The sequence below is a fragment of the Syngnathoides biaculeatus genome, chromosome 16 (genome assembly GCF_019802595.1).
Source record: "Syngnathoides biaculeatus isolate LvHL_M chromosome 16, ASM1980259v1, whole genome shotgun sequence".
Classification (NCBI taxonomy): domain Eukaryota; kingdom Metazoa; phylum Chordata; class Actinopteri; order Syngnathiformes; family Syngnathidae; genus Syngnathoides; species Syngnathoides biaculeatus.
This window is the reverse complement of record NC_084655.1, coordinates 964,346-989,214: the sequence shown is the minus strand read 5'-3', so window position 1 is coordinate 989,214 and position 24,869 is coordinate 964,346. Positions and strand designations below refer to the sequence as shown.

General features: G+C 41.9%; 1 protein-coding gene across 3 annotated transcripts in view; it reads right to left on the bottom strand.

The window, feature by feature from the left end:
- carm1 (coactivator-associated arginine methyltransferase 1) overlaps positions 1-24,869 on the bottom strand; it is a 170,636-nt gene that overhangs the window by 31,234 nt on the left and 114,533 nt on the right. For all 3 annotated transcript variants that reach the window (XM_061845172.1, XM_061845173.1, XM_061845174.1), the window contains exons 12-13: positions 24,330-24,419; positions 15,640-15,752 (exon numbers count right to left, since the gene is read on the bottom strand). In XM_061845172.1, the coding sequence (XP_061701156.1) occupies positions 15,640-15,752; positions 24,330-24,419 (203 nt within the window). The remainder of the gene's footprint in view (positions 1-15,639; positions 15,753-24,329; positions 24,420-24,869) is intronic.

The window sequence follows — 24,869 nt, the reverse complement described above, 5'->3', positions numbered from 1 at the left end:
GAAAGATGGAGACATGCACTGGAAAGGAGAGGAATGAAGATTATCCAAAGTAAAACAGAATGTGTGTGTGTGTGAATGAGAGGGGCGGACGGGGAAGAGTTAGGCACCAGGGAGAAGAGGTGGGAAGGGTGGACAACTTCAAATACTTGGGGTCAACAATCCAGAGCAATGGTGAGTGTGGAAAGGAAGTGAAGAAATGGGTCCAAGCAGGTTGGAACAGCTGGCAGAATGTGTCTGGTGCATTATGTGACAGAAGAGTCTTTGCTAGGATGAAGGGCAAAGTTTATAAAATTGGTGAAGCCAGCCATGATGTAAGGCTTAGAGATGGTGGCACTGAAGAGACAACAGGAAGCAGAGCTGGAGGTGGCAGAAATGAAGATGTTGAGGTTCTCTCTAGGCAGGTTGGATAGGATTAGAAATGAGCTCATTCAATGGACAGTCAAAGCTGGATGTTTTGGAGACCAGGTTCGAGAGAGCAGACTTCGATTGTTTGGACATGTGCAAAGGCAAGAGAGTGAGCATATTGATAAAGGGTGCTGAGGATGGAGTTGCCGAGCTAAAGAGCGAGAGGAAGACCAAAGAGAAGGTTGATGGATGTTGTGAGGGCAGACATGAGGGCAGTTGGAGTGAGAGACGACGATGCAGGAGATAGGTCCACATTGAAAAAGATGACGCGCTGTGGCAGCCCCTATCAAGACAAGCTGAAAGGAAAAGAAGATCCCTCAAGAACTGAACTAGAAGCATGGTGGGGCATCTGATCTGGACGCCTCCCTGTTGAGGTGTTCCGGGTACGTCCCACCAGAAGGAGACCCCGAGGACACGTTGGAGAGACTTCGGGTCTCGGCTGGCCTGGGAACGCTTCGGGATCCTTCCAGAAGAGCTGAATGAAGTGGCTGGGGAAAGGGAAGTCTGGGTAACCCTGCTAAAGCGACTGCCCTACAACTCGAACCGGAAACGTGACAAATGACAACAATAGCACTGCCTTTTCCCCTATTTGATACCTGTTCATAAAATTAAAATTCACCATTCAACCTTCTGTTCACAGTTTCATTTAATAAAAAGTCCAGATTATAGGTTGTAATGTCATTAATCAAGATTGATTACCCAATGACCTGACATTAAAAACAGCCAGTCTCGCAAAAGTAAATGCAGACAATGGTGTGATGGATTCACATTTTATCATCGCTTCGGGATCCTTCCAGAAGAGCTGAATGAAGTGGCTGGGGAAAGGGAAGTCTGGGTAACCCTGCTAAAGCGACTGCCCTACAACTCGAACCGGAAACGTGACAAATGACAACAATAGCACTGCCTTTTCCCCTATTTGATACCTGTTCATAAAATTAAAATTCACCATTCAACCTTCTGTTCACGGTTTCATTTAATAAAAAGTCCAGATTATAGGTTGTAATGTCATTAATCAACATTGATTACCCAATGACCTGACATTAAAAACAGCCAGTCTCGCAAAAGTAAATGCAGACAATGGTGTGATGGATTCACATTTTATCATCCTTAAGGTTGAAGTGCTACTGTTTTATTCCTTATCTCTTTGACAAATGCTCTGTCCCTGGTAATCACAGGGATGAAAAATGCCTGATCTCAATCAGGGTCTGAGTTATTCTCGAAAAGACCCTGCATATGTCAGTCATATTCACATAGAATATTCTTTATGGGTGGAGCAGGGGCCTTTCGCATCTCAGTGGGTAGTGTATTTCAGTTAATAGAGTGAGTTTTGCGTCGGGCTTGGCTCCAATGGGGCAAGGAGTGATGTGGAAAATTTAAAGTGCTGACTCATCTCATTTGTCATTTGCTCCTCCGATTGTTTGGAGGAAGCCCATGAGTCGATTTGCCCCTTGTCTGGCCTTATCTATTGTTCCTCTGATTAGGAACAACTTCATTGTTTTGTCTCTTAGTTGTGTACACATTTCTACCATTTTCTTTTGGGCCGTTGAATGCCTTCAACAGTAAAAAAATGTTGGCAGCCAATGCCCTAATTCCTTGTCCATTTCAACAGTAACTGTCTGCCTTGTCAAGATGTCTGTGGCCACCCAAAAGTGGAGAAATTGTCAATGAAACACACTGATAGTGCAGTACACACTTCGCTTAACCACGTATTTAATTTCAAGAGCCTCGAGAAACGTTCATCTCCAAATCTTACAAGTGGGAGAGGTCCGCTTATAAAAACCTCAGAATCCAATCATTGTACTTGTGTTTGATCAATGAAATCTCACTTCAGTACCTCTGATTGCTGTTTGAGAACACCCAAGTCCTCTTTATGAATTATGACAGCTTTTACAGTTGGGTGCTTATTGGTGATTTCAAACATTTTTTGATAGATAAACACCGTGTCATTGGTAAAACACAGTAGTTTGGTGTTTTTCTCGCCACAAAAATGTTTCACATCCTTGACAGCTGGATCACCAACTATTATCATTTGGGGTCCCAGTTTTTTCTCGTATGATTGAATTTCATACCTTTCAGTGATGGTGGGGGATGAACATTCTTAACCTGGGTCTTGTTAAAGTGGCTCAAATGTATTTGTTTGTCTAATGTGTTTTGCATTAACTCACCTTTTTTCCTTGGTCTTCGCTGTAGCGACTGTCTGGGGCCACTCACTTGGAGTTGAGGTGGCACGTAGCCCAAGACAGATGGATTCCTTGGTAATCTGCTGCTGTTGTGACCTTCCTGAGAGATGTCCCATATCTTTGGGCTTTGCTCCCAATGAATTCCAGGGAGGATTGCTGGGTTCTCAGTAATTGATTCTTCCCCCCACATCTGTCCTCGTTGTTGAGCTAAGTGCCTGTTTGTTGGCACACCTCTGCTCACCATTTTGAAACATTGGTAGAGTGGTTTCTTTTTCCGACTGTCAATTTACAGCCACATCAAGACCGTGGATCTTTGTTTCTAAAATAGACACCCTCTGGTCTAGTCCCTTATAATTCTAAAGTGAAAAGGGAGGCATCTTGATGGCTCATCTTGTTGCTAACACCAGGCTTGTGTTAGTGTGAAACATTATGTTGAGAGGGTATTGGAAAATATTGAAATATGGCAACAACCTTGGCAAGTTTGCCCATATGGCAGGGAAGGCGTCCTGAGTCCCATCCCGTAATTCAAAAAAGCGTTGTAAGTTGAACGAGCATATGAAACTGTTCAAAAAGTGCTGAAAGATACACAAACATTCCTATGTAGACGGATAAAGGCTATATTTAAAATGTCGACAAATGTCGTCGTCACTGTTCTGACCTCCTGATTGGCTCAAACATGTACAGTTTGATAATGCTAAGTTCAGTTGGTTGTTCCTGTACGTTGAAATCCTCTGCATATTTCATAAGTTGTTCGTCATTGCCTACATTTGTGTGCCGCAAGCTCTGTTTGTCAATTGCAACGTCACTTCCGTTGTTTTGAACTTTTGGTATCTTTAGGGAGGGCTCAATATCCATCTAAAAGACTTCATATTTTTCTCAACTATGGTTGAAAATGTGATGGAAATTATGTGCATATATTGTATTACGGATCATATAAACTGAATTTTAACTAGCCCAATGACATTTGTCACGTGATCTTGAAGAGGCTCTTCTGTCCTGCACTCTTTACCTGTATTAATGGCACTTGTTTGCATTCAATAGTATAAAAGACACCGAGTCCACAACCTTGAACAACCACACTCCAAACTCCACTTTAACCATGACAAAGAGCAAAGTAAACCAGAAACAAAACTGTAAACTTGCTGCAGGCTGGGAAGACAATCTGCAATAGGTTAGCAGCTTGGTGTGGAGAAACTGTGGGAGCAATGATAAGGAAATTAAAGACATTCATGACCATTGATGAACACCCTTATTCTGGGGCTCCACAAAAGATCTCATTCGATAGGGTCAAACTGATCACAAGAACAGTGAGGGAAAAAAAACAGCATATTTAGCGATTGGTTTTAGAGCCGGGTGAACAGAAACTGGGTTAAGGACCAGTGAGCTCACCAAAACCTCCAGTGTTCCGCCGCCCGTCGCAGAATCCCCAAAAACGTGTTGAAGTTGAACTAGCACAAGAAACAGTCCAAAAGGGGCACAGGGATACAGAAACATTCATGTCAGAAAATAAACATTATATTTAGCTCCCGATTTAGTATAGCCAGGCATGACACTGCGCATCAAACACAAGGTGTGTTCAAGGACCCCCAAGAAGAGGCGAAAACAAAGGTACTCCAGTCTTAAAAAGTGAAACAAAGAGATGTAAGTAGAGGAGGACAAACTAAGTTATTTTCCGGACTCACGCAGTGTCTTTGCGACGGGAACAGCGTCTGACATCACTTCCCACATTGAGGATTGGAATTCAATTCAGTTGCCAGAGGCACCTCATCTGGCTCCTCTCAACGCAGAGGAGCAGCGGTTTGACTCTGAGACCTTCTTGGATCACTAAGCTTCCCACCCTCATTCTGGGGAAGAGAGCCTCGATATCATCCAGAGGAAACTCATTTCGACCACTTGTATCAGTGATCTTGTTCTTTTGGCCATAAAAACACAGCACACAGCTCATGACCCAAGGTAAAGGTACAAATGTGGACAACCAGGTAAAGTGAGAGGTTTGCCTTTTAGCTCAGCTCTTTCTTCACCATGACAAACCGATAGTTTGCATAAGTGCAAATACTGCATTAATCTTCCTGATTATATGCTCCATTTTTCCTTCATTTGTGAACAAGACCCCGATATACTTTAAGTCATCCATATGGGGCAGGATTTTTCATCCCACCTGCATCAAACTGCAAACTGCTCCAGTTAGAGCTAAAGATTGCAGCTTGATAAAGCTGTCAGAACAACATCCAAAAAAGCAGAGATATAATACAGAAAGCCCCAAACCGGACCCCCACAGCACCTCAGTAGCAGTGAGAAATTCTGTCTATGAGGGTATTGACCATAATTGGTTACAAATTGCAGCCTTGGCAGAGTCCAACCCTCACTGGACTTACTCCCAGAAATACAGACCAAATTCTGATACCAGTCGTTTAGGGACCAACCAGCCTGTATCCGGGGGTCCTCTACATCTTCCTCCCAGAATATACTCCACAGGAATCTCAAGGGAGCTGGTCAAACACCTCCTCCCAAGTCCGCAAAACACATTTAGACTTTCTGGACAAACACCCATGGACTCTCAAGGATGCGGCTGAGGGTGTTGAGGTGGTCCACATTCCACGGCAAAGATGAAAACCACACTGCTGCTCCTACAGCTGAGATTTTACTTCCTGACAGACCCTTCTCTCCAAAACACCAAAATACACCTTACCAGGGAGGCTTAGGAGTGTAATCCTCTCTAGTTTTTAACGCATACCCGATTCCAATTCCTCTTTGAAAAAGAATGAGTTATTTGAAGTTAGGCGCACTCGTGATCAAATGCTAATTAAATATGCAATGGGTGTAATTCTTTTTGTTGTGAGTTTAGTTTTCCAGTTAACTCCAAATGGGTGTCACATGCTCATTGCAAGATACATAGCGTGCCATCACAATGAATTTACAACACAGGAACTTGCATACACAACCAGCAACAGAGTATCGAAATTTTTCGTAAATAATAGGCATCACCCCCACTTCCTCTAAATGTCAAGTGAATAGTCGAGGTTATGAGCCAGAATGACTTCTTTTCCTTTCAGCTTGTCCTATTAGGGGTCGCCACAGCGTGTTATCCTTTTCCATGTGCAACTATCTCCACCATCTTCCTCTAACATCCCCGCCTTCTTCCCTCACAACATCCATCAACGTTCTCTTTGGTCTTCCTCTTGCTCTTTTGCCTGGCAGCTCTAACCACAGCACCATTCGTCCAATACACTCAGTCTCTCACCTCTGCACATGTCCAAATCATTAAACTCTGCTCTCTTAAATCTTGTCTCCAAAGTGAGGGGCACACAAAATATAGGAATACAGTATACCATGTAGAAGCTTGAGCCTTGTCACTGAAACATATAAATATACAATATGCACAGTCATCCAAAAAATATTGGTACCCATGTGGTGCCAATATTTCAAGCCATGATTGTATAAAGACAACGTTTTGACATCCCGTCACATTGAGCCAGTGGTCACTTGTCTTATTTGTTGTACAGCTGCTACTCGGCTGGTTGTCGTCGTCACTGTTCTGACCTCCTGATTGGCTCAAACATGTACAGTTTGATAATGCTAAGTTCAGTTGTTTGTTCCTGTACGTCGAAATCCTCTGCATATTTCAACAAGTTGTTTGTCATTGCTAACATTTGTGTGCAGCAAGCTCTGTTTGTCAATTGCAATGTCACTTCCGTTGCTTTGAACTTTTGGTATCTTTAGGGAGAGCTCAATATGCATCTAAAAGACCGCATATGCATCTCCTGTCCGTGACGTCACCCTGGACATTCGCCATTGAAAACACGCTGTGGCGCCTCCTGTGGTAGATGAACATCCCCCTTCTGACACGGAAGCTCTTTTCGAAGAAGAGAAAATCTCACAACCAAGTGAAGTTACCGGAGCAAGATTACCCTATTGTTTTGAGCCATATTTAGATGATATGCGGATCACGGCCAAACACTCTCCCCGCCTGACCCACCTCCGCATAGCAGTGATGAAAATAACGTCGCCAGCGAGCGACGACGATGCTGCGGTAAAACCGCCTCCACGTCCGAGCCACTTCCGTGGCGAAGATGAGCCACCGCGGCCAAGTGGCGACGAGTCACCCCAGCCTTGTCGAGAAGGCCGGTGGCAATCCACAAGGCCTGCGGAGGCCATCCTTCAGCGGCTGCTGCACAGAAGCCTTCCGATGTGCACATCAACACATTTAGCACCCCTGAATGACGGATTACTCCCCCTCCACTATCGTTTTTTTTTTTTTTTTTTTTAAGAAGCTCTATACACCTACCTGTCATCTGGAACCCACGAAGCTCTCCTCCTTTGCACCTGTGGAATCCTTTTTTCATGACGAACCGGATCTTTGGGAAAAGTATGAAGAGGAATCCATCTCCCGAGTGTTTGAGCAATATCAGGCAATGCAACGAGGTGCATTTTGGCAAACACGAAAGAACAACGAGCTTCCTTCCCGCAGGTAAAACTAATACAAACAAATGAGTACACTTGAGCGCGCTACTGCCTGCAACGTCACTTCCTGCTTCTTATCAAAAACAAATCCCTCCAGAGGATTTTCATGGCGGGAATTACAAAAAGCCATATGTCAAATTGCTGTTTTGTGGTGAAAAAACTAGAAATCATCCATTTCATGACAGTGGCACTTTCAGCCAGTACAGGTCCAGGCTTGTTTGAAGTTAGCCTGAGGACATTTGGATGAGTCAGAAGATGATTGGGAGAATATTATATGGTCAGATTAAACTAAAATCGAACTTTTTGGTAAGACCTCATCATGTTTGGAGAAGAAAAAAATGCTGAGTTGCATCCAAAGAACACCATACCTAACATGAAGTATAGGATGGAAACATCACGATTTGGAGCTGTTAATCTGTAATGGACCAGGATGACTGATCCCTGTAAAGGAAAAAAAAAAGGAATGGGGCCATTCATTGTTAGATTTTGAGTGAAAACCTCCTCCCAAAAGCATTGGCATTGAAGATGAAACAATGGTCTTTCAGCATGACAATGATTACCAAAACATCTGTCTGGGCAACCAAGGAAAGGATTTGTTTAAAAAAAAAAAAAAAAAAAAAAAAGGAGCGCCCCACATAAATATTGATCGTTCCCCCAAAATTATATCAAGGCCCACAGTTTAATCCATTTCAATGTCAGTTTATTTGTACAGAATTTGGGCTTCCATCTTAAAAAAAAAAAAAAAAAAGAGGAAAAAAAAAATCACAAAATAAATTAAAACATTTGAATATTACGAGGTAATAATTTCTTAGAAGAAAAACAAATGAGCATATTTAATCAAAATATGGTACTTTCAAAACAATAGCTTAATCTTCAATACTAGGTTGGTCATCAATCAATCCATTCACTTTCTGAGCATTTTATTCCTTACAAGGGTCAGGGGATTGTAATCCTTTTAATTACTGATTCGATGGATCATGCATTGAGGCAACCAGCACGTGCCATTCCCTGGGAGTAATGTAAAATCAGATTTCCTTGATGGTTGCTGTCAATTTTTGGGATTGGTAACCCTAATTTTCTTCATGACAATTGAAACTACTGTCAAAAACCATAAAAATGAAATTGTAAATCATGACCAGATTACAAACAACCTACTTATTTACTTTTTTTCCCCCCATATGTCTTTATGTCTCTAAATTACTGTCGTACTAGAACGGAACACCTTTTTTCCAAAAGAGGCAGGAACATACTGTAGGGTGATGTACAAGAGTGGCGGTAGAAGCACGCACGTAGATTACATTTTGTGCAGACAATGTAATCCGAAGGAGGGTACTGACTTTAAGGTAGTGGTAGGAGAGAGTGTCACTAGACGGCATAGGATGGTAGTGTGCAGGATGACTGGTGGTGGGGAGGAAGATTAAAAAGACAAAAGTAGAGAAGAGAACCATGTAGTGGAAGGTGAGAAAGGAAGAATGTTGTGCGGCCTTTTGGAAAGAGGTTAGACATGCTCTCAATGGACAGGAGGGGCTCCTGGAAAGACTGGACTACTACAGCCAAGGTGATCAGAGAGACAGGCAGGAGAGTACTTGGTGTGTTTTCTGGTAGGAAAGTGGAGAAGGAGACTTGGTGGTGGAACCCCAAAATACAGGAAATCATACAAGGAAAGAGATTAGCGAAGGAGTGGGACACTCAAGAGAACTGAGGAGCGGTGAAAGGAATACACTAATATGCGACGAAGGGCAAAGTTAGAGGTGGCGAAGGCTAAAGAAGAGGCATATGACATGTACACCAGGTTGGACACGAAAAAAGGGGAAAAGGATCTGTACAGGTTGGCCAGACAGAGGAATACAGATGGAAAGGATGTGCAGCAGGTAAGGGTGATTAAGGATAGAGACGGAAATGTGTTGATGGGTGCTCGTAGTGTGTGAAATATATTAAAAGAATACGTTGAGAATTTGATGAATAAAGAGAATGAGAGAAGGAAGAATAGAAAAGCAAAGTGTGATGCACATGGAAGTGGCAATGATGAGTAACGGGGAAGTTAAAAAGGCACTAAAGAGGATGTAAATACAGTAGAAAGCCAGTTGGTCCTGACACCTGTGGAGGTATGGAAGCAATTTGGAGAGATGGCGGTGGAGTTTTTGAGCAACTTATCCAAAAAAATACAGGCAAGTAAGAATATGCCTGAAGAATGGAGGAAGTGTGTTAGTTCCCATTTTCAAGAACAAAGGCGATTTGCAGAGCTGTGGGAACTATAGAGCTCATGAACGTGACGTCACCATTTTCACAGCGCCATATTGCCGGTCAAAAAGCGCTGCTCGATAGTGTGGGGGACATTGAACTGGAGATTAGAAAGATGGAGGCCCGAGACATTTTGTGCTGTTGGTTGTTACAACAGATGAGACATATTGAAAGATATTTCTATGGAATGCGAGCTGAAAAGACAAGAAAAGATGATGGATTTCGGCAACGTGATGGATGGTACCCAACCATATAAACACACGACTGTGTAGTGATCACTTGACTTCAGGTAGGAATTATTCTTCTCAATCTGAAATTCCCAAGGAGTGTTAATAATGCCAAGTTGGCTTATTTGAGAACAATGCATTAAAAAAAAACAACAAAAAACAGAGTTGTCTCGAACGTACGCGAAGCGTGTTACAGCCACACGTTAATCTTCGGTAAACTTGTTTCCTTTTATTTATTATGCATTGTTCTCAAATGAGTCCAATGCATATTTAAAAAAGGAACAAACCGTCAGTCACACACACAGGTTTACCGAAGTTCAATGTGTGGCCGCAACGCTTTTCCGTGTATGGGGGCTGAAGCGTATCCCAACAGTTTCATTTATTTTTTTTAAAAAAAAAACACTGGACTCATTTGAGAACAATGCCGATTAAAAAAAAAAAAAAAAAAGAATCTGTCATGGAGAAGTTTACCGAAGATTAACATGTGGCTGCAACACGCTTCATGTAAGGAGGAGCCGACTCATCTTTTATTTTTCCCCGTCATAGTGAATGAATGAGAGTTTGTGTAAAACCAGGGGTCATTTAAATATTGGTATTTGAATTGAAAAACATCTGATGGCTCCATCACAATATGGGATTTATTCTTGATTAAGAACAGACCCAGGAAAGGACTATTTGTTTGAATTTAAGGTGGCAGTGTGACTGCATCAGAGATCAGTTCAGAGCCCCTGCATGTTTGCAATGGTAATGGATAGGCCGACAGATGAGATTAGACTGGTACCCCCTTGGATTGTAACATTCGCAGATGACATTGTGATCTGCAGTGAAAGCAGGGAGCTGGCGGAGGAATGATGAGAAAGATGGAGGCATGCACTGGAAAAGATAGAATGAAGATTAGCGGAAGTAAAACAGAATATACAGTGAAGAAAATACGTATTTGAACACAATTATGAATTTTCAGGGGCGCTGCCATTTTCGTGGGTCACATGACCGACGTGGGCGTATGTGACGTGTTACAGTGACGAAAATAGGCATTTGAACACCCTGCTATATTGCAAGTTCTCCCACTGAGAAATCATGGAGGGGTCTGAAATTTTCATTGGAGGTGCATGTCCACTGTGAGAGAGATAATCTAAAAAGAAAATGCCAGAAATCACAATGAATGATTTTTTAACAATTTATTTGTGTGATACATAGCTGCAAATAAGTATTTGAAAACCTGTCCATAAGCTAGAATTCTGACCCTCAAAGACCTGTTTGTCCGCCTTTAAAAGTCCGCCTCCACTCCATTTATTATCCTGAATCAGATGCACCTGTGTGAGGTCGTTAGCTGCATAAAGACACCTGTCTATCCCATACAATAAGTAAGACTCAAACTTGTAACATGGCCAACACCAAAGAGCTGTACAAAGACACCAGAGACAAAATCGTACAACTTCACATGGCTGGAAAGGGCTACGGAGAAATTGCCAAAAACAAAAACAAAAAAGCTTGGTGAAAAAAGATCAACTGTTGGAGCAATCATTAGAAAATGGAAGAAGCTAAACATGACAGTGAATCTGAATCGGAGTGGAGCCCCATACAAGATATCACCTCGTGGGGTCTTAATGATTCTTAGAAAGGTGAGGAATCAGCCCAGGACTACACGACAGGACTTGGTCAATGATCTGAAAAGAGCTGGGATCACCGTTTCCAAGGTGACTGTTGGTAATACTGTAAGACGTGATGGTTTGAAATCATGCATGGCACGAAAGGTTCATTTGCTTAAACCAGCACATGTCAAGACAAGTGTTAAGTTTGCCAATGACCATTTGGATGATACAGAGGAGTCATGGGAGAAGGTTAAGTGGTCAGATGAGACCAAAATGGAACTTTTTGGTCATAATTCCACGAACAGTGTTTGAAGGAATAAGAATGATGAGTTCCATCCCAAGAACACCATCCCTACTGTGAAGCATGGGGGTGGTACCATCATGCTTTGGGGGTGTTTTTTTTCAGCACATGGGACAGGACGACTGCACTGTATTAGGGAGAGGATGACCACGGCCATGTATTGTGAGATTTTGGGGAAGCACTGAAGATGGGTCGTGGCTGGGTCTTTCAACATGATAATGACCCAAAGCACACAGACAGGAAAACCAAGGAGTGGCTGCATAAGAAGCACATGTACTCTCCAGACCTAAACCGAATAGAAAATCTTTGGAGGGAGGTGAAACTCTATTTCTCAGCGACAGCCCAGAATCCTGTCAGATCTAGAGAAGATCTGTGTGGGAGAGAGGGCCAAAATCCCTCTAGCAGTGTGTGCAAACCTGGTAACTAGCTACAGGAAACATTTGGCCTCTGTAATTGCAAACAAATGCTACTGTACCAAAGATTAACATTGGTTTTCTCAGGTGTTCAAATACTTATTTGCAGCTGTATCACACAAATAAATCGTTAAAAAGTCATACATTGTGATTTCTGGATTTTTCTTTTTAGATTATCTCTCTCACAATGGACATGCACCTCCGATGAAAATAACAGACCCCTCCATGATTTCTAAGTGGGAGAACTTGTAATATAGCAGGGTGTTCAAATACTTATTTTCTTCACTGTATGTGTGTGAATGAGAGGTTGGAGGGGGAAGAGTGAGGTTCCAGGGACAAGAGCTAGTGAGGGTGGACGACTTCAAATACTTGGGGTCAACAATCTGGTGAGTGTAATGAGGAAGTGAAGAAACGGTCCAAGCAGGTTGGAACAGCGGGCGGAAGGTGTTTGGTTGTGTTATGTGACAGAAGAGTCTCTACTTGCAAAGTTTATAAAACAGTGGTGAGACCAGCCATTAATGGACGGATTAGAGAAAGTGTCACTGAAGAGACAACAGGAAGCAGAACTGGAGGTGGCAGAAATGAAGATGTTGAGGTTCTTGCTAGGACTGAGCTGGTTGGATAGGATTACAACTGAGCTCATTATAGGGGCAGCCAAAGTTGGATGTTTTGGAGACAAGGTTCAAGAGAGCAGACTTTGATGGTTTGGACATGTACAGAGGTGATTGAGTATATTGGGAGAATGGCGCTGAGGATAGAGATGCCAGTCAAAAGAGTGAGAGGAAGACCAAAGAGAAGGTTGATGGATGTTGGGTGGGAAGACATGAGGGCAATTGGTATTGGAGAGGAAGACGCCGGAGATTGGAGATCGGTTCATGGAGAAAAAGATGACGCGGTGTGCGACCCCTAACAGGAGAAACCGAAAAGGAAAGAAGAAGATGCAGGTGTACAAAACATGACATACATGCACACAAACATGATGCATTTGTGTCAATTTCAATTCTTCTTCTTAAATTTATCAATTCTAAGGGTGTTCTTTTTGCCACAGTTTCAGGTTTCATCAGCCGCAGTTGCTTTTGTGGAACCATAGTCAAATTTGTCGCATTTTGATAACATAGGTTGGAAGAGCATGACATGATCATCATGACTGAACTCGCATTGGATATATACCCGATTCATATCCACACAAGAAAGAGACCTAACTGGCATAATTGTCCTGGTCAAGTGCGATAATTTTCTGATAGGGAATAATTCAGGATTACAACACAAACAACTGAAACACTCACAGACACCAGTGATATTGCTATTCACACAGACCATTGAAAACCACACAAACATGTCTGAATTGCTGTCCTACACAAACTGTTTTTTTTTTCTTCAGTGAAACGCTCAGAAATGTTCTCATTGCTGAATATTTTTTCACTCACACAAACATGCAGTTGCGCGCGCACAGAGCTTTCCATGAGAACCAAATTCAGTATTTTATACAAAACATTTAACACGAGAAACAATATTGCCTTATCGTATATATGTTGTAAATAAATCAAAATATACCACGCCCACGCTCTAATGCATCCTCAATCTATGGTTTTCCCTGCATCTCCCATTTACCTTTCACTTCATATTCCTGATTAAATGGGTGTCTTGTAAATTTCACGTAAATCCTTCTTGTAATAAATTGACTGTGTATATTGACACTAGGTTGACCTTATTAATCCAGTGAAATAGGTTTAGTTCGTAAATATTATTTTATGCACAACACGACAGTGGAACCTCATTTTAACCGGGACGTGGAGGTCCGTTATAGCCTATTGTCACTGACGTTGCAGCACTTTTTCATTCAATATAATGACCGTTTGCAGCTCTACCACTATCAACTCTTGTGAGAAGCCTTTAGTAAAGGTTTTGGACTGATTTTTTTTTTTTTTGCCCATTCTTCCAGAAGCATATTTGTGAGAACATGCACTGATGTTAGACGAGAAAAAAGGCCTGGGTCTCAGTCCACGCTCTAATTCATCCTAAAGGTGCTCTATCGGGTTGAGGTCAGGCATCTGTACAGTCCCGTCACGATCATCCATACCAGACTGTCATCAATGTCTTCATGGACATTGCTTTGTGCAGGTGTACATAGACATGATGAAACACAAATGGGTAATTCCCAAACTGTTTGTCTAAAACCTCCCAGTATGCTGAAGCATCGAGAGCTCCTTTCACTGGAACTCTGGGGTTAATATTCTGGACTTTTCTCTCTTTGTGAGAACAGTTTAAACATCTGAATCAGTGTAAAAAAAACAAAACAAAACAAAAAAAAGTTTATAAAGATAAGACTAAGATAGGAGAGTTTGATGACCTTGACGAGCCTGCACAAGTCTGACGACCCAAGAAAACACTTTTTGATGATTTAGAGATGAGCCCTGACAGCCCAAGCCCTCACATCCAAGATCAGCGTGTAACCTCACAAGTGCCCTTCTGGAAGAATGGGCAAACTTATCCAAAAACTCCCTTTCCATTAACATTGTTGAAAGCCTTCCCACAAGAGTTGACGCTGTTATAATTGCAAAGGACAGACCGGCATCATATTAGACCTTATGGATTTAGAATGGGATATTACTGAAAACCATGTGTGAATAAAAAAAAGTGAGCAAATAGTGTAGGTGTATCCTTGTCTATACCTACAATGAAGAAAATGAGTATTTGAACACCCTGCTATATTGCAAGTTCTCCCACTTAGAAATCATGGATGGGGCTGAAATTTTCATCCTAGGTACATGTCCGCTGTGAGAGAGAAAAATCCAGAAATCCCAATGTATGATTTTTTAATGATTTATTTGTGTGATTCTTCTTCTTTTCCTTTCGGCTTGTCCCGTTAGGGGTCGCCACAGCATGTCATCTTAGCCTATCTCCTGCATCTTCCTCTCTAACCCCAACTGCCCTCATGTCTTCCCTCACCACATCCATAAACCTTCTCTTTGGTCTTCCTCTCGCTCTTTTGCCTGGGAGCTCCATCCTCAGCATCCTTCTACCAATATACTCACTCTCTCGCCTCTGAATTATGACCAAAAAGTTCCATTTTGGTCTCAGCTGACCACAAAACCTTCTCCCATGACTCCTCTGTATCATCCAAACGGTCATAGGCAAACTTAAGACTGACTTTGACATGTGCTGGTTTAAGCAGGGGAACCTTCTGTGCCATGCAAGATTTCAAACAATGATGTCTTTGTGTATTACCAACAGTCATCTTGGAAAGGGTGGTCCCAGCTCTTTTCAGGTCATTGACCAAGTCCTGTCGTGTAGTCCTGGTCTGATTCCTCACCTTTCTAAGGATCACTGAGACCCCAGGAGGTGATATCTTGTATTATGGGGCTCCACTCCGATTCAGACTGACCGTCATGTTTAGCTTCTTCCATTTTCTAATGATTGCTCCAACAGTGGATCTTTTTTCACCAAGCTGATAGACAGGTGTTCAAATACTTATTTGCAGCTGTATTACACAAATTGTTAAAAAAAAAAAAAAAAAAAAAAGCAATAGCAGGGTGTTTAAATACTAATTTTCTTCACTGTATATTGTGCGACAACGGCAGTAAACTACGGTTGCCAAATGTGGAACTGAAAGACTTGGTCAACACTAGTTTAAGTGACAAATGGTGAATATTTCTGGACATGTAGTATTGACACAGTCCATCCTTTCCAATATCCATTAGATCTGGGTCTGTTAAAAACAAAGTTCCACTCTATCGATAAGGAGGAAGGAGGTTTTGGAGCACTACGACCAAATATTAATTAAATCTTAATTCCGGTGAGATTTTGTTAATTGTTCACCTGATACGGGCATCCCTTGACCCATGCTGTAGGCTACGCCTGTGTTCCAAATATTCTCCGAGGGGGAGGTGTAATGTGACCCAGGAGGCGGATTTGGGGTGGTACCGGTGTACCTGCAAATACATATATATTTGACATTAGCAAAACAAAGCACACGGTTTTACGCAGAGGGGTTTGTGCTGCCCCCCACCCCTGACAAAATGTAAAATTCTACAAAAGAGTGAATTCTGTAATTACATTGGCCATCACTGTCTAACACTGTGAAATAGATTTAATTATATTCAAAAACATCGGTGTAATCAAAAATATTTTATATCTCAATTAAGAAATATATCTGGATCAATAAATACTAAAACTGCCGATTTTCTATTTTTTCCAGTCTTAAAATACATTTTGAACGGAACACAAAGTCAAAAAAACAATCAAATTTGATTAAAACAAAATAAAACAAATCATGTTCCCAAATGAATACCATTCAACATACAGTAAAGAAAATAAGTATTTTAACACCCTGCTATATTGCACGTTCTCCCACTTAGAAATCATGGGGGGGTCTGAAATTTTCATTGTAGGTGCATGTCCACTGTGAGAGAGAATCTAACAAGAAAAATCCAGAAATCACAATGTTAACACTTGGTACAGTAGCATTTGTTTGCAATTGCTGAGGTCAAATGTTTCCAGTAGGTGTTCACCAGGTTTGCATACACTGCAGGAGGGATTTTGGCCTTTGTTTGCAATTGCAGAGGTCAAACGTTCCCTGTAGTTGTTCACCAGGTTTGCACACACTGCAGAAGGGATTTTGGCCCACTCCTCCATACAGATATTCTCTAGATCAGACAGCTTTCTGGGTTGTCGCTGAGAGACACGGAGTTTCAGCACTCTCCAAATATTTTCTACTGGGTTTAGGTCTGGAGACTGGCTAGGCCATGCCAGAACCATGATACGCTTCTTACGGAGCCACGCCTTAGTTTACCTGGCTGTCTGCTTGGGGTCATTGTCATGTTGAAAGACCCAGCCACCACCTATTTTCAATGCTCTGACTGAGGGAAAGAGGTTGTTCCCCAAAATCTTAATACATGGCCGCGGTCATCCTCTCCTTCATACAGTGCAGTCGCCCTGTCCCATCTGCAGAAAAACACCGCCAAAGCATAATGCTACAACCCCCATGCTCCACAGTAGGGATTTTTTTTAGGGGATGGAACTCATCATTCGTCTTCCTCCAAACACGGTGAGTGGAATTATGACCAAAAAGTTCCATTTTGGTCTCATCTGACCACAAAACTTTCTCCCATGACTCCTCAGTATCATCCAAATGGTTATTGGTAAACTTAAGACGGGCCTTGACATGTGCTGGTTTAAGCAGGGGAGCCTTCCGTGCCATGCATGATTTCAAACCATGATGTCTTAGTGAATTACCAAGAGTCACCTTGGAAACGGTGGTGCCAAGTTTTTTCAGGTCATTGACCAAGTCCTGTCGTGTAGTCCTGGCCTGATTCTTCACCTTTCTACGGATCATTGAGACCCCACGAAGTGATATCGTGCATGGGGCTTTACTCCAATTAAGATTGCCTGTCATGTTTAGCGGTTTCCATTTTTTAGTGATTGCTCCAACAGTGGACCTTTTTTCACCAAGATGCTTGGCAATTTCTCCGTAGCCCTTTCCAGCCATGTGCAGTTGTACACTGTACCAGTTGTCTCTGGTGTCTTTGGACAGCTCTTTGGTCTTGGCCGTGTTACAAGTTTGAGTCTTACTGATTGTATTGGGTGGACAGGTGTCTTAATGCAGCTAACGACAGGCAAATCTTATTCAGGATAATTCATGGAGTGGAGGTGGACTAACAGGTATTTGAGGGTCAGAATTCTAGCTGATAGGTTTCAAATACTTATTTGCATCTGTAACACACAAAATCGTTTAAAAAAAAAAAAAAAAAAATCATGCATTGTGATTTCTGGATTTTTCTCTTTGGATTCTCTCTCTCTCGCAACGGACATGCACCTACTATGAAAATTTCAGACCCCTCCATAATTTCTAAGTGGGAGAACTTGCAATATAGCAAGGTGTTCAAATACTTATTTCACTTCACTGTAACACCACCCTTTAACAAAAATTAACATAACATTAACATACGGTTCTTGTTTTTACTTTAGTCTAAGCATTGTAACTGAGTGTAAACAATTGACAAGAATCTGCATAAACATTTCATTGAGAAAGAAAAAGTACAGGTACCAGTTCTCAAGGCATCTGGACAACATCTTAACATGCCAACAATCCATTTTTTTTTTTAAATATTGCATCGGAACAGCAACAGCAACACTCCACACAATGTTCAAGACCTCTCAATCAGGTTCTTAGGTGGCTGAACATGTCTCTTAGGTATTGACAGTCCCTTAATAGCAGGTGATGCATGCACCTTCGCTAGACCATTTTCAGCAACTAGCTCCGTAGATCCAGCTTTGTCCTGCTGAACCGCTTCCTGGGCCACAGTGTCCTCCTGACTCTACTGCAGCTAAAGGTCCGTCCGGTTCCTTCTCAGCATTGGTCCACTGTCCATCTGGACTTAGTAGGAATGTGGAGCAACTTCCTCCTGCACAGAACCAGTTTGCTTCCATGTGCCTGCGGAACAGTCTCTGAGACACACAACATCTCCAGGCTTCAGCAAAGGCAGATGTTTCGCTGTTCGATCATGCCCCTGTCTCTGTTTCGCCTTTTGGTCGTCCTTTGCCCTCCTGATTCTGAATGCACCTATGGGTGTTAGCAGGTCTTAATTTACTGGCAGTTTAGAGTGGATGGACCCACCCATCAGCATTTGTGCTGGTGACAGCCCATTTTGCAAAGGTGCACTCTGGTAAATCGGTACTCTTTTGAAAGCCATCATTGGCCAGTGATTTTTTTATTTATTTTTTTTTAAAGGTTTTTACTGTCTTCACAGAGCTTTCTGTCAAACCGTTAGTTATGGGATATGCTGGATTTGATGTGGTGTGTTTAAATCCCCATTCATTGACAAAAGCAGCAAACTCACAGCTCGAAAATTGAGGCCCATTGTCCAAAAACATTTCACACGGTACTCCGTGTCTGGCAAAAAGAGTCTTTCGGTCGCTGATAACTGTTTTGCTCGATGTTGACTGCAGTACTCCACTTGGCTTGTGACTGCCTCCAAACTTACTGCATTTAAACTCTGCTGGTTTCTCGTTTTGTTTGCTACATGTTTTCTTTTTCCTTTGTTCTTTATTAATGACATGCAAAGTCGTTTCACCTCTTTGTAGCTCATTTGCTTGGGCTCTGGTAGATCCTGCAGCTCTAGACATACTGACACACTTATCGAACGTAAGTCCAGTTTCTCTCAGTAGTCTCTCTCTTAGTGCATTGTCTATTGTGCCACAAACAATTTTATCTCTCACTTGTGAGTGTCTCAGAGTGCCAAATTCACATGTTTTGCTCAGTGTGTGAAGCTCTGCCAAGTACTGGTCAAAAGGTACTCCTTCCTTTTGTGTGAAAAACTTGTACCTCTCAAAGGTCACGTTTTGACTTGGTACAAAGTATTCCTCAAACTTTGCCACGAGCTGTGCCAGAGTCAAATTAGTTTCATCAAGTTGAAAACTATTGTATATATCCAAGGCATCTTCCACTAAGACATGTAAAAGAATGTGAGCTTTCAGTTTCTCATCTTCTACCCCATTCTCCACTTGCTGCCAAGTATATATTAAATCTTTGCTTAAAACGTTTCCAGTTATCACAAAGATTACCAGTCAGCTGCTGGATTTTTCTTTTTAGATTATCTCTCTCACAGTGGACATGCACTTATGATGAAAATTTCAGACCCCTCCATGATTTCTTAATGGGAGAACTTGCAATATAGCAGGGTGTTCAAATACTTCTTTTCTTCACTGTATAATACCACAGCCTTCACTATTCTTTCCCATAACGTCATTGTGTGGCACATCAACTTTATTCCTCTATAGCTCCCACAGCTCTGAACGCCTCTGTTCTTAAAACTCCACCCCACCTCTCCAAATTGCTTCACTACTCCATGGGTGTGTCATCAGCACCAACTGCCTTTGCCTTTTTTATCCTCTGTAGTGCTTTTCTAACCTCTCCCTTAGAAATTATTTGCATTTCGTGGTCCTTCACACTACCTCTTCTACTCTTCCTTCTCTCTCGTTTTTTTCATTCATCAACTTCTTAAAGTATTCTTTCCATCTATTTAGTACAATACTGGCACCAGTCAACATATTTCCATAGCTATCCTTAATCACCCTTACCTGCTACACATCCTTCCCATCTCAATCCCTCTGTCTGGCCAACCTGTAGAGATCCTTTTCTCCTTTTGTGTCCAACCTGGTGCACATGTAATCATATGCCTCGTTTCGCCTTTGCCACCTTTATCTTACATCGCATCTTAATGTATTCCTTTTGCCTCTCCTCAGTCCTCTCAGTTTCTCACTTCTTCGCTAACCTCTTTCCTTGTATGACTTCCTGTAATTTTGGGTTTCACCACCAGGTCTCCTTCTCCCCTCTCCTACCAGAAGAAACACCAACTACTCTCCTGCCTGTCTCTCTGATCACCTTGGCTGTAGTCGTCTAGTCTTCCAGGAGCTCCTTCTGTCAATCGAGAGCCTGTCTCACCTCTTTCCGAAAGGCCGCACAACATTCTTCCTTTCTCAGATTCCACCACATGGTTCTCTGCTCTACCTCTGTCTTCTTAATCTTCCTCTCCACTACCAGAGTCATCCGACACACCATCATCCTATGCTGTCGAGCTAAACTCTCCCTTACCACTATCTTACAGTCAGTAACCTCCTTCAGATTACATCGTCTGCACAAAATAGAATCCACCTGCGTGCTTCTACCTCCGCTCTTGTAGGTCAGTCTATGTTCCTCCCTCTTCTGGAAATAAGTGTTCACTACAGCCATTTCCATCCTTTTCGCAAAGTCCACTACCATCTGTCCGTCAAAGCTCCTTACTTGGATGCCGCACTTACCCATCACTTCTTCATCGCCCCTGTTTCCTTCACCAACGTGTCCATTACAATCTGCACTCATCATAACTCTCTCTCTGTCTGGGATACTCCGAAGTACTTCATCTAGTTCCTTCCAGAATTTCTCTTTCAACTCTAGGTCACATCCTACCTGCGGGGCATAGCCGCTAATCACATTTTACACCCTTAATTTCAAAATTCAACTTCATCACGCGATCTGATACTCTTTTCACCTCCACGTAGGTCATGTGACTCGCCAAAATGTCAGCAACCGGGAACCTTCAAAATTGCCAGTATAAATATTCTCAAAACAACCTTAAATGATATCGGATTAAAATAACTTTCAAGGTACAGTACATATGACATGACCCATCTGATAAAGTTAATTCAACAACTGGACTTCTTTAAAATAACCCCTACTCCATTTCTCTTCCCATCTACTCCACGATAAAATAATTTAAACCCTGTCCCTAAACTTCTAGCCTTACTACCTTTCCACCTGGTCTCTTGGATGCAAAATATCAACCTTTCTCTTAATCATCATGTAAACCAACTCCTGAGCTTTTCCTGTCATTGTCCCAACATTCAAAGTTCCTCCCCTCAGTTGTAGGCATTCCTCTTCTTTTTGTGCCGACGAATCCTCTTTCCTCCTCTTCTTTGTCTTCGACCCACAGTAGCTGAATTTCCAACGACGCCCTGCAGGTTAATGGTGCCGGGGTTGGGGGTTGTTAACCTGGGTTAACGCTCCAGGGAAATAGACATCTCCACGTGGGCTTGCTGGTCTCCAGGATGCCGCTGGAAGAGATGCGTAAAACGGGGTGAAAATGACCACCCCTGGCGGCCTCCAGGGATGCAGGGAAATGACATCCAGGATGCAGGGGAAGATGACATCCAGGATGTAGGGGAAGATGGTTCAGGGTAATAAAAAAATCCACCATCAATCTTCTTTTCTCATTCATAATCAACATGTATCTTATGGGACGGTAAGTGCTAATGTTAGCTCACAGGCTGGACCAGGCTTCTTGTTTATTGTTTGCGCAATACAGCCTAGTGACTCAGGTGACTGTTTTTTGACATCCCCTTTTCCGCAGCTCCATCTAGTGGATGCATAATGCAAACCTTGCCCCTAATGTAGCTTCTCTATGTGCCCGATAGTGCAATGCGCTCTATATACGAAAACTGTTTTCCAATAGGCCATTCATTGAAGGTGCACCTTATACTTCTTCACACTGAATTTAGACGGTTAATTTTAGACAGCGAATTGTAGGCAGTTAAATCCCAGGAGACTGAAAATATTGCGTTTGAATTTTAAAGGTTGAATTTTTTTATATAGAGAACTTTTTAACATTGAAAAGTTAAACCGAAATACAGCTATTGAAATGTGATCACTTTGAAATGGGAATTTTTCAACAAACTTTTTCGTGGCATTTTTAATTCAAATCCTGGTGGCACATATTTACTTCCATAAGTTTTATTTGACGAGCAATATGACATTGTAAACGGACGTCACGCACACATTCTCTATACTCCTTCAGTATTTTCAAAAATGCCTCTTTTCTGTCGATGGTAGCATGTGCAGCAGCAGCAAAACTACTTGTTGGGTTGACCCTTGAAATTAAAATACACTAACCTGCCACTGAAGTTTCCAGCTGACTGGGAATGGATGCAGTAGGAAAATTCATTTTTTCCGGAGTCAACTTTCCCACGGAAGAAGTTGGAAATTGTCAAATTCTCCATGTTATCCTTCAGTTTCCTTGACATTGTTGTGGTATGTTTGGCCGACTTCATATGACTTCGCAACGCAGCTTCTCCCATGTTAGATAGGTTCATGTGTTTACCGCGTGGAGAACATTTCGCTGTATGAATGTCGCAAGGTGCCAGCCACCCATGGTACAACTGATTATTTAACCATGTGTCGTTAAATCAGCACTTTCCTGGCATATCTGTAACCTGAAGCTTTGTTTGTTTCACCGAGCTCAGGTGCGCAACAGCTCCATGCTTGGATGAACTGAACAAAATGACGTCACGGAGAAATTTCCAGAAACTGGAAACGTGCAAGAGTTGTCGGTTTTCGCTTGACAGGTTTGTTTTAATTAAAACACATGATAAACAACACTGAGCTACAACAACAAAATCCCGTGAGATTCCTTGACCCAAGCCATATATTTTTCATTTACCGGACTTTCCAAGACCTGGAAAACGCAATTTTTTTCCTATGATATTCCATAAATTCCTTGACCCGTACGAACCCTGTATTCAGCAGAAAAGACCCTGATAACTTTTGGCTGTTTTTTTTTTTTTTTTTTTTTAATAAATCTGCAAAAAAATCAATTGTTTTTTTTCTGTCAATATGGGGCGCTGTGTGTACACTTGGGTAAAAAATTAACTTAAAATGAAATGATTTTAGAAAATGGCTGAAATATAACAGACTGAAAAGGTAAGGGGGTCTCAATACTTTATGTACCCAGTGTAGATTTAAACTTAAAAAAAAAGCTAAAAACTGAACTAAAGAGGGAATAATTAATAAAGACACAAACCTGAGATTGACCTGAATCTACTCAGACGACCCAAAACACTCCAGTTGGGATCGATTTAATGTCCTGAGAATAAAATGGCCTGAATCAGCGGTGCCCAGACTTTTTTACCCCAAGATCTACTTTTCAACCAGCCAGCCTCTTACAAGCTACCGACAATGGGGAGGGGATGATGCTCCCAAAACGTTTTAAGGTTCATGTTATGTTGCCTCCTATATTTAAAATACAGAATTAGCGTTTTGTGCACTGTAGTGTCTGTACTTTCATCTTGGATCAGGCTGTGCAAAATTATACACCATCTCATCCTGCACTTTCTACTTTGGCTTCAGACCAGACCTTTCCCACTCGGAAAAGAGAAAATCTCATCCAGTTTAACCACTTTTTTTCGATTATTCACATACTCCGATAGTCTTTCAATCTTAAAACAGCAGCATTTATTTTTTAACTTTCTCCATTAATATCGAAAGTAAACATAAACAGCATTTCTAGCTCGTATTTGCTCTACGTTGCCCAGACTGTCTTGCTAACTAAAGCAGTGGTGGTGGATGCTGTCATTATAAAACACATTGATGGGCTGCGTAAGTACTGTAACGTTTGTAATTATGAGTGTACGTTTTTAAGAGCGGGGGGCGTAAGGTATACTAGAGAGTGTGGCGGAGGAGCCGCCTAAAAGGAACCAGTGGCTTCTCCTTTTTTACAGTTATGTATTTGAATTGTGCCGTTGGATATTACAACCAGTCATCCCTCACTCATTGAATCACTTTGCAAAATGCCACAAACTGAATAGCTGTATGTTGTACTTTCACTTTGCATTTGATTTTTTTTTTTTTTTTTTTGGGCGCAATCCAAAATATCTGCAAAAATATTGCATCAGCGGTGCACAATTGTACACGCGGGCACTTCCGAGGGAACATTGGCTGATGTCTTTTTTGGCACACCGTCCCACGATCGACCAAAACTGCCTCACGATCAACCGGTCGATCGTGATCAAAATACCAGTATACCCGTTTTTAATGTCAGGCTGCTAATTTAATGGCAAATAAACATCTTTATTTGGCTCAAACTGTAAATCTGTTGTGGCTCAGAGCCTCACCAGCCATGAAACCCACCAACTTCTTGCTACTTTTCACAAAATGGTATCTAATACAGCCCGTTAACTTCATTTAGTGACAAACTCACCTGAAAAATGGGTTCTTTAAATCCAAGAGGTTGCTGGACTTTGATCCAGTCTGGTCCACCTGGGCAGCAATGCTGATGTCGTAACTTTGTCTGTTGGAATAGATTTTTTAAACATCACTAAAGTGAAGATGAAAAGGTTTCCTAAATAAATACAGCAATAAAAACAACAGTTCACATAATATAAGACATGGCTATTTGTTCGTAGACTGTCTAGACATTCAAAAAGTCATACTATAATCCAGCTGTCATGTCATAACATCAGTGGTTGAATGTTTTTGCCAGAGGGAGCGGTGGCAGTCGGTTTTAAACAATTGAAGAAATGCGAGTAAAACTTCTGAGGAAATTGTTTCGCTGTGAAAGGCTAAGGACATCGACAATTTGGTTCAGGAGCACCACGAGGATCTTTCAACGGAGGAGCGAAAGGCTGGAGGTGATGCAACACATGACAATGCGGAAGCAGTTTGCGGCTGAGAGTAGGAGGCAGCCACTTTTCCGTCAACCAGAAAAAAAGACGTGCTGACGAAATAACATGACATTTCC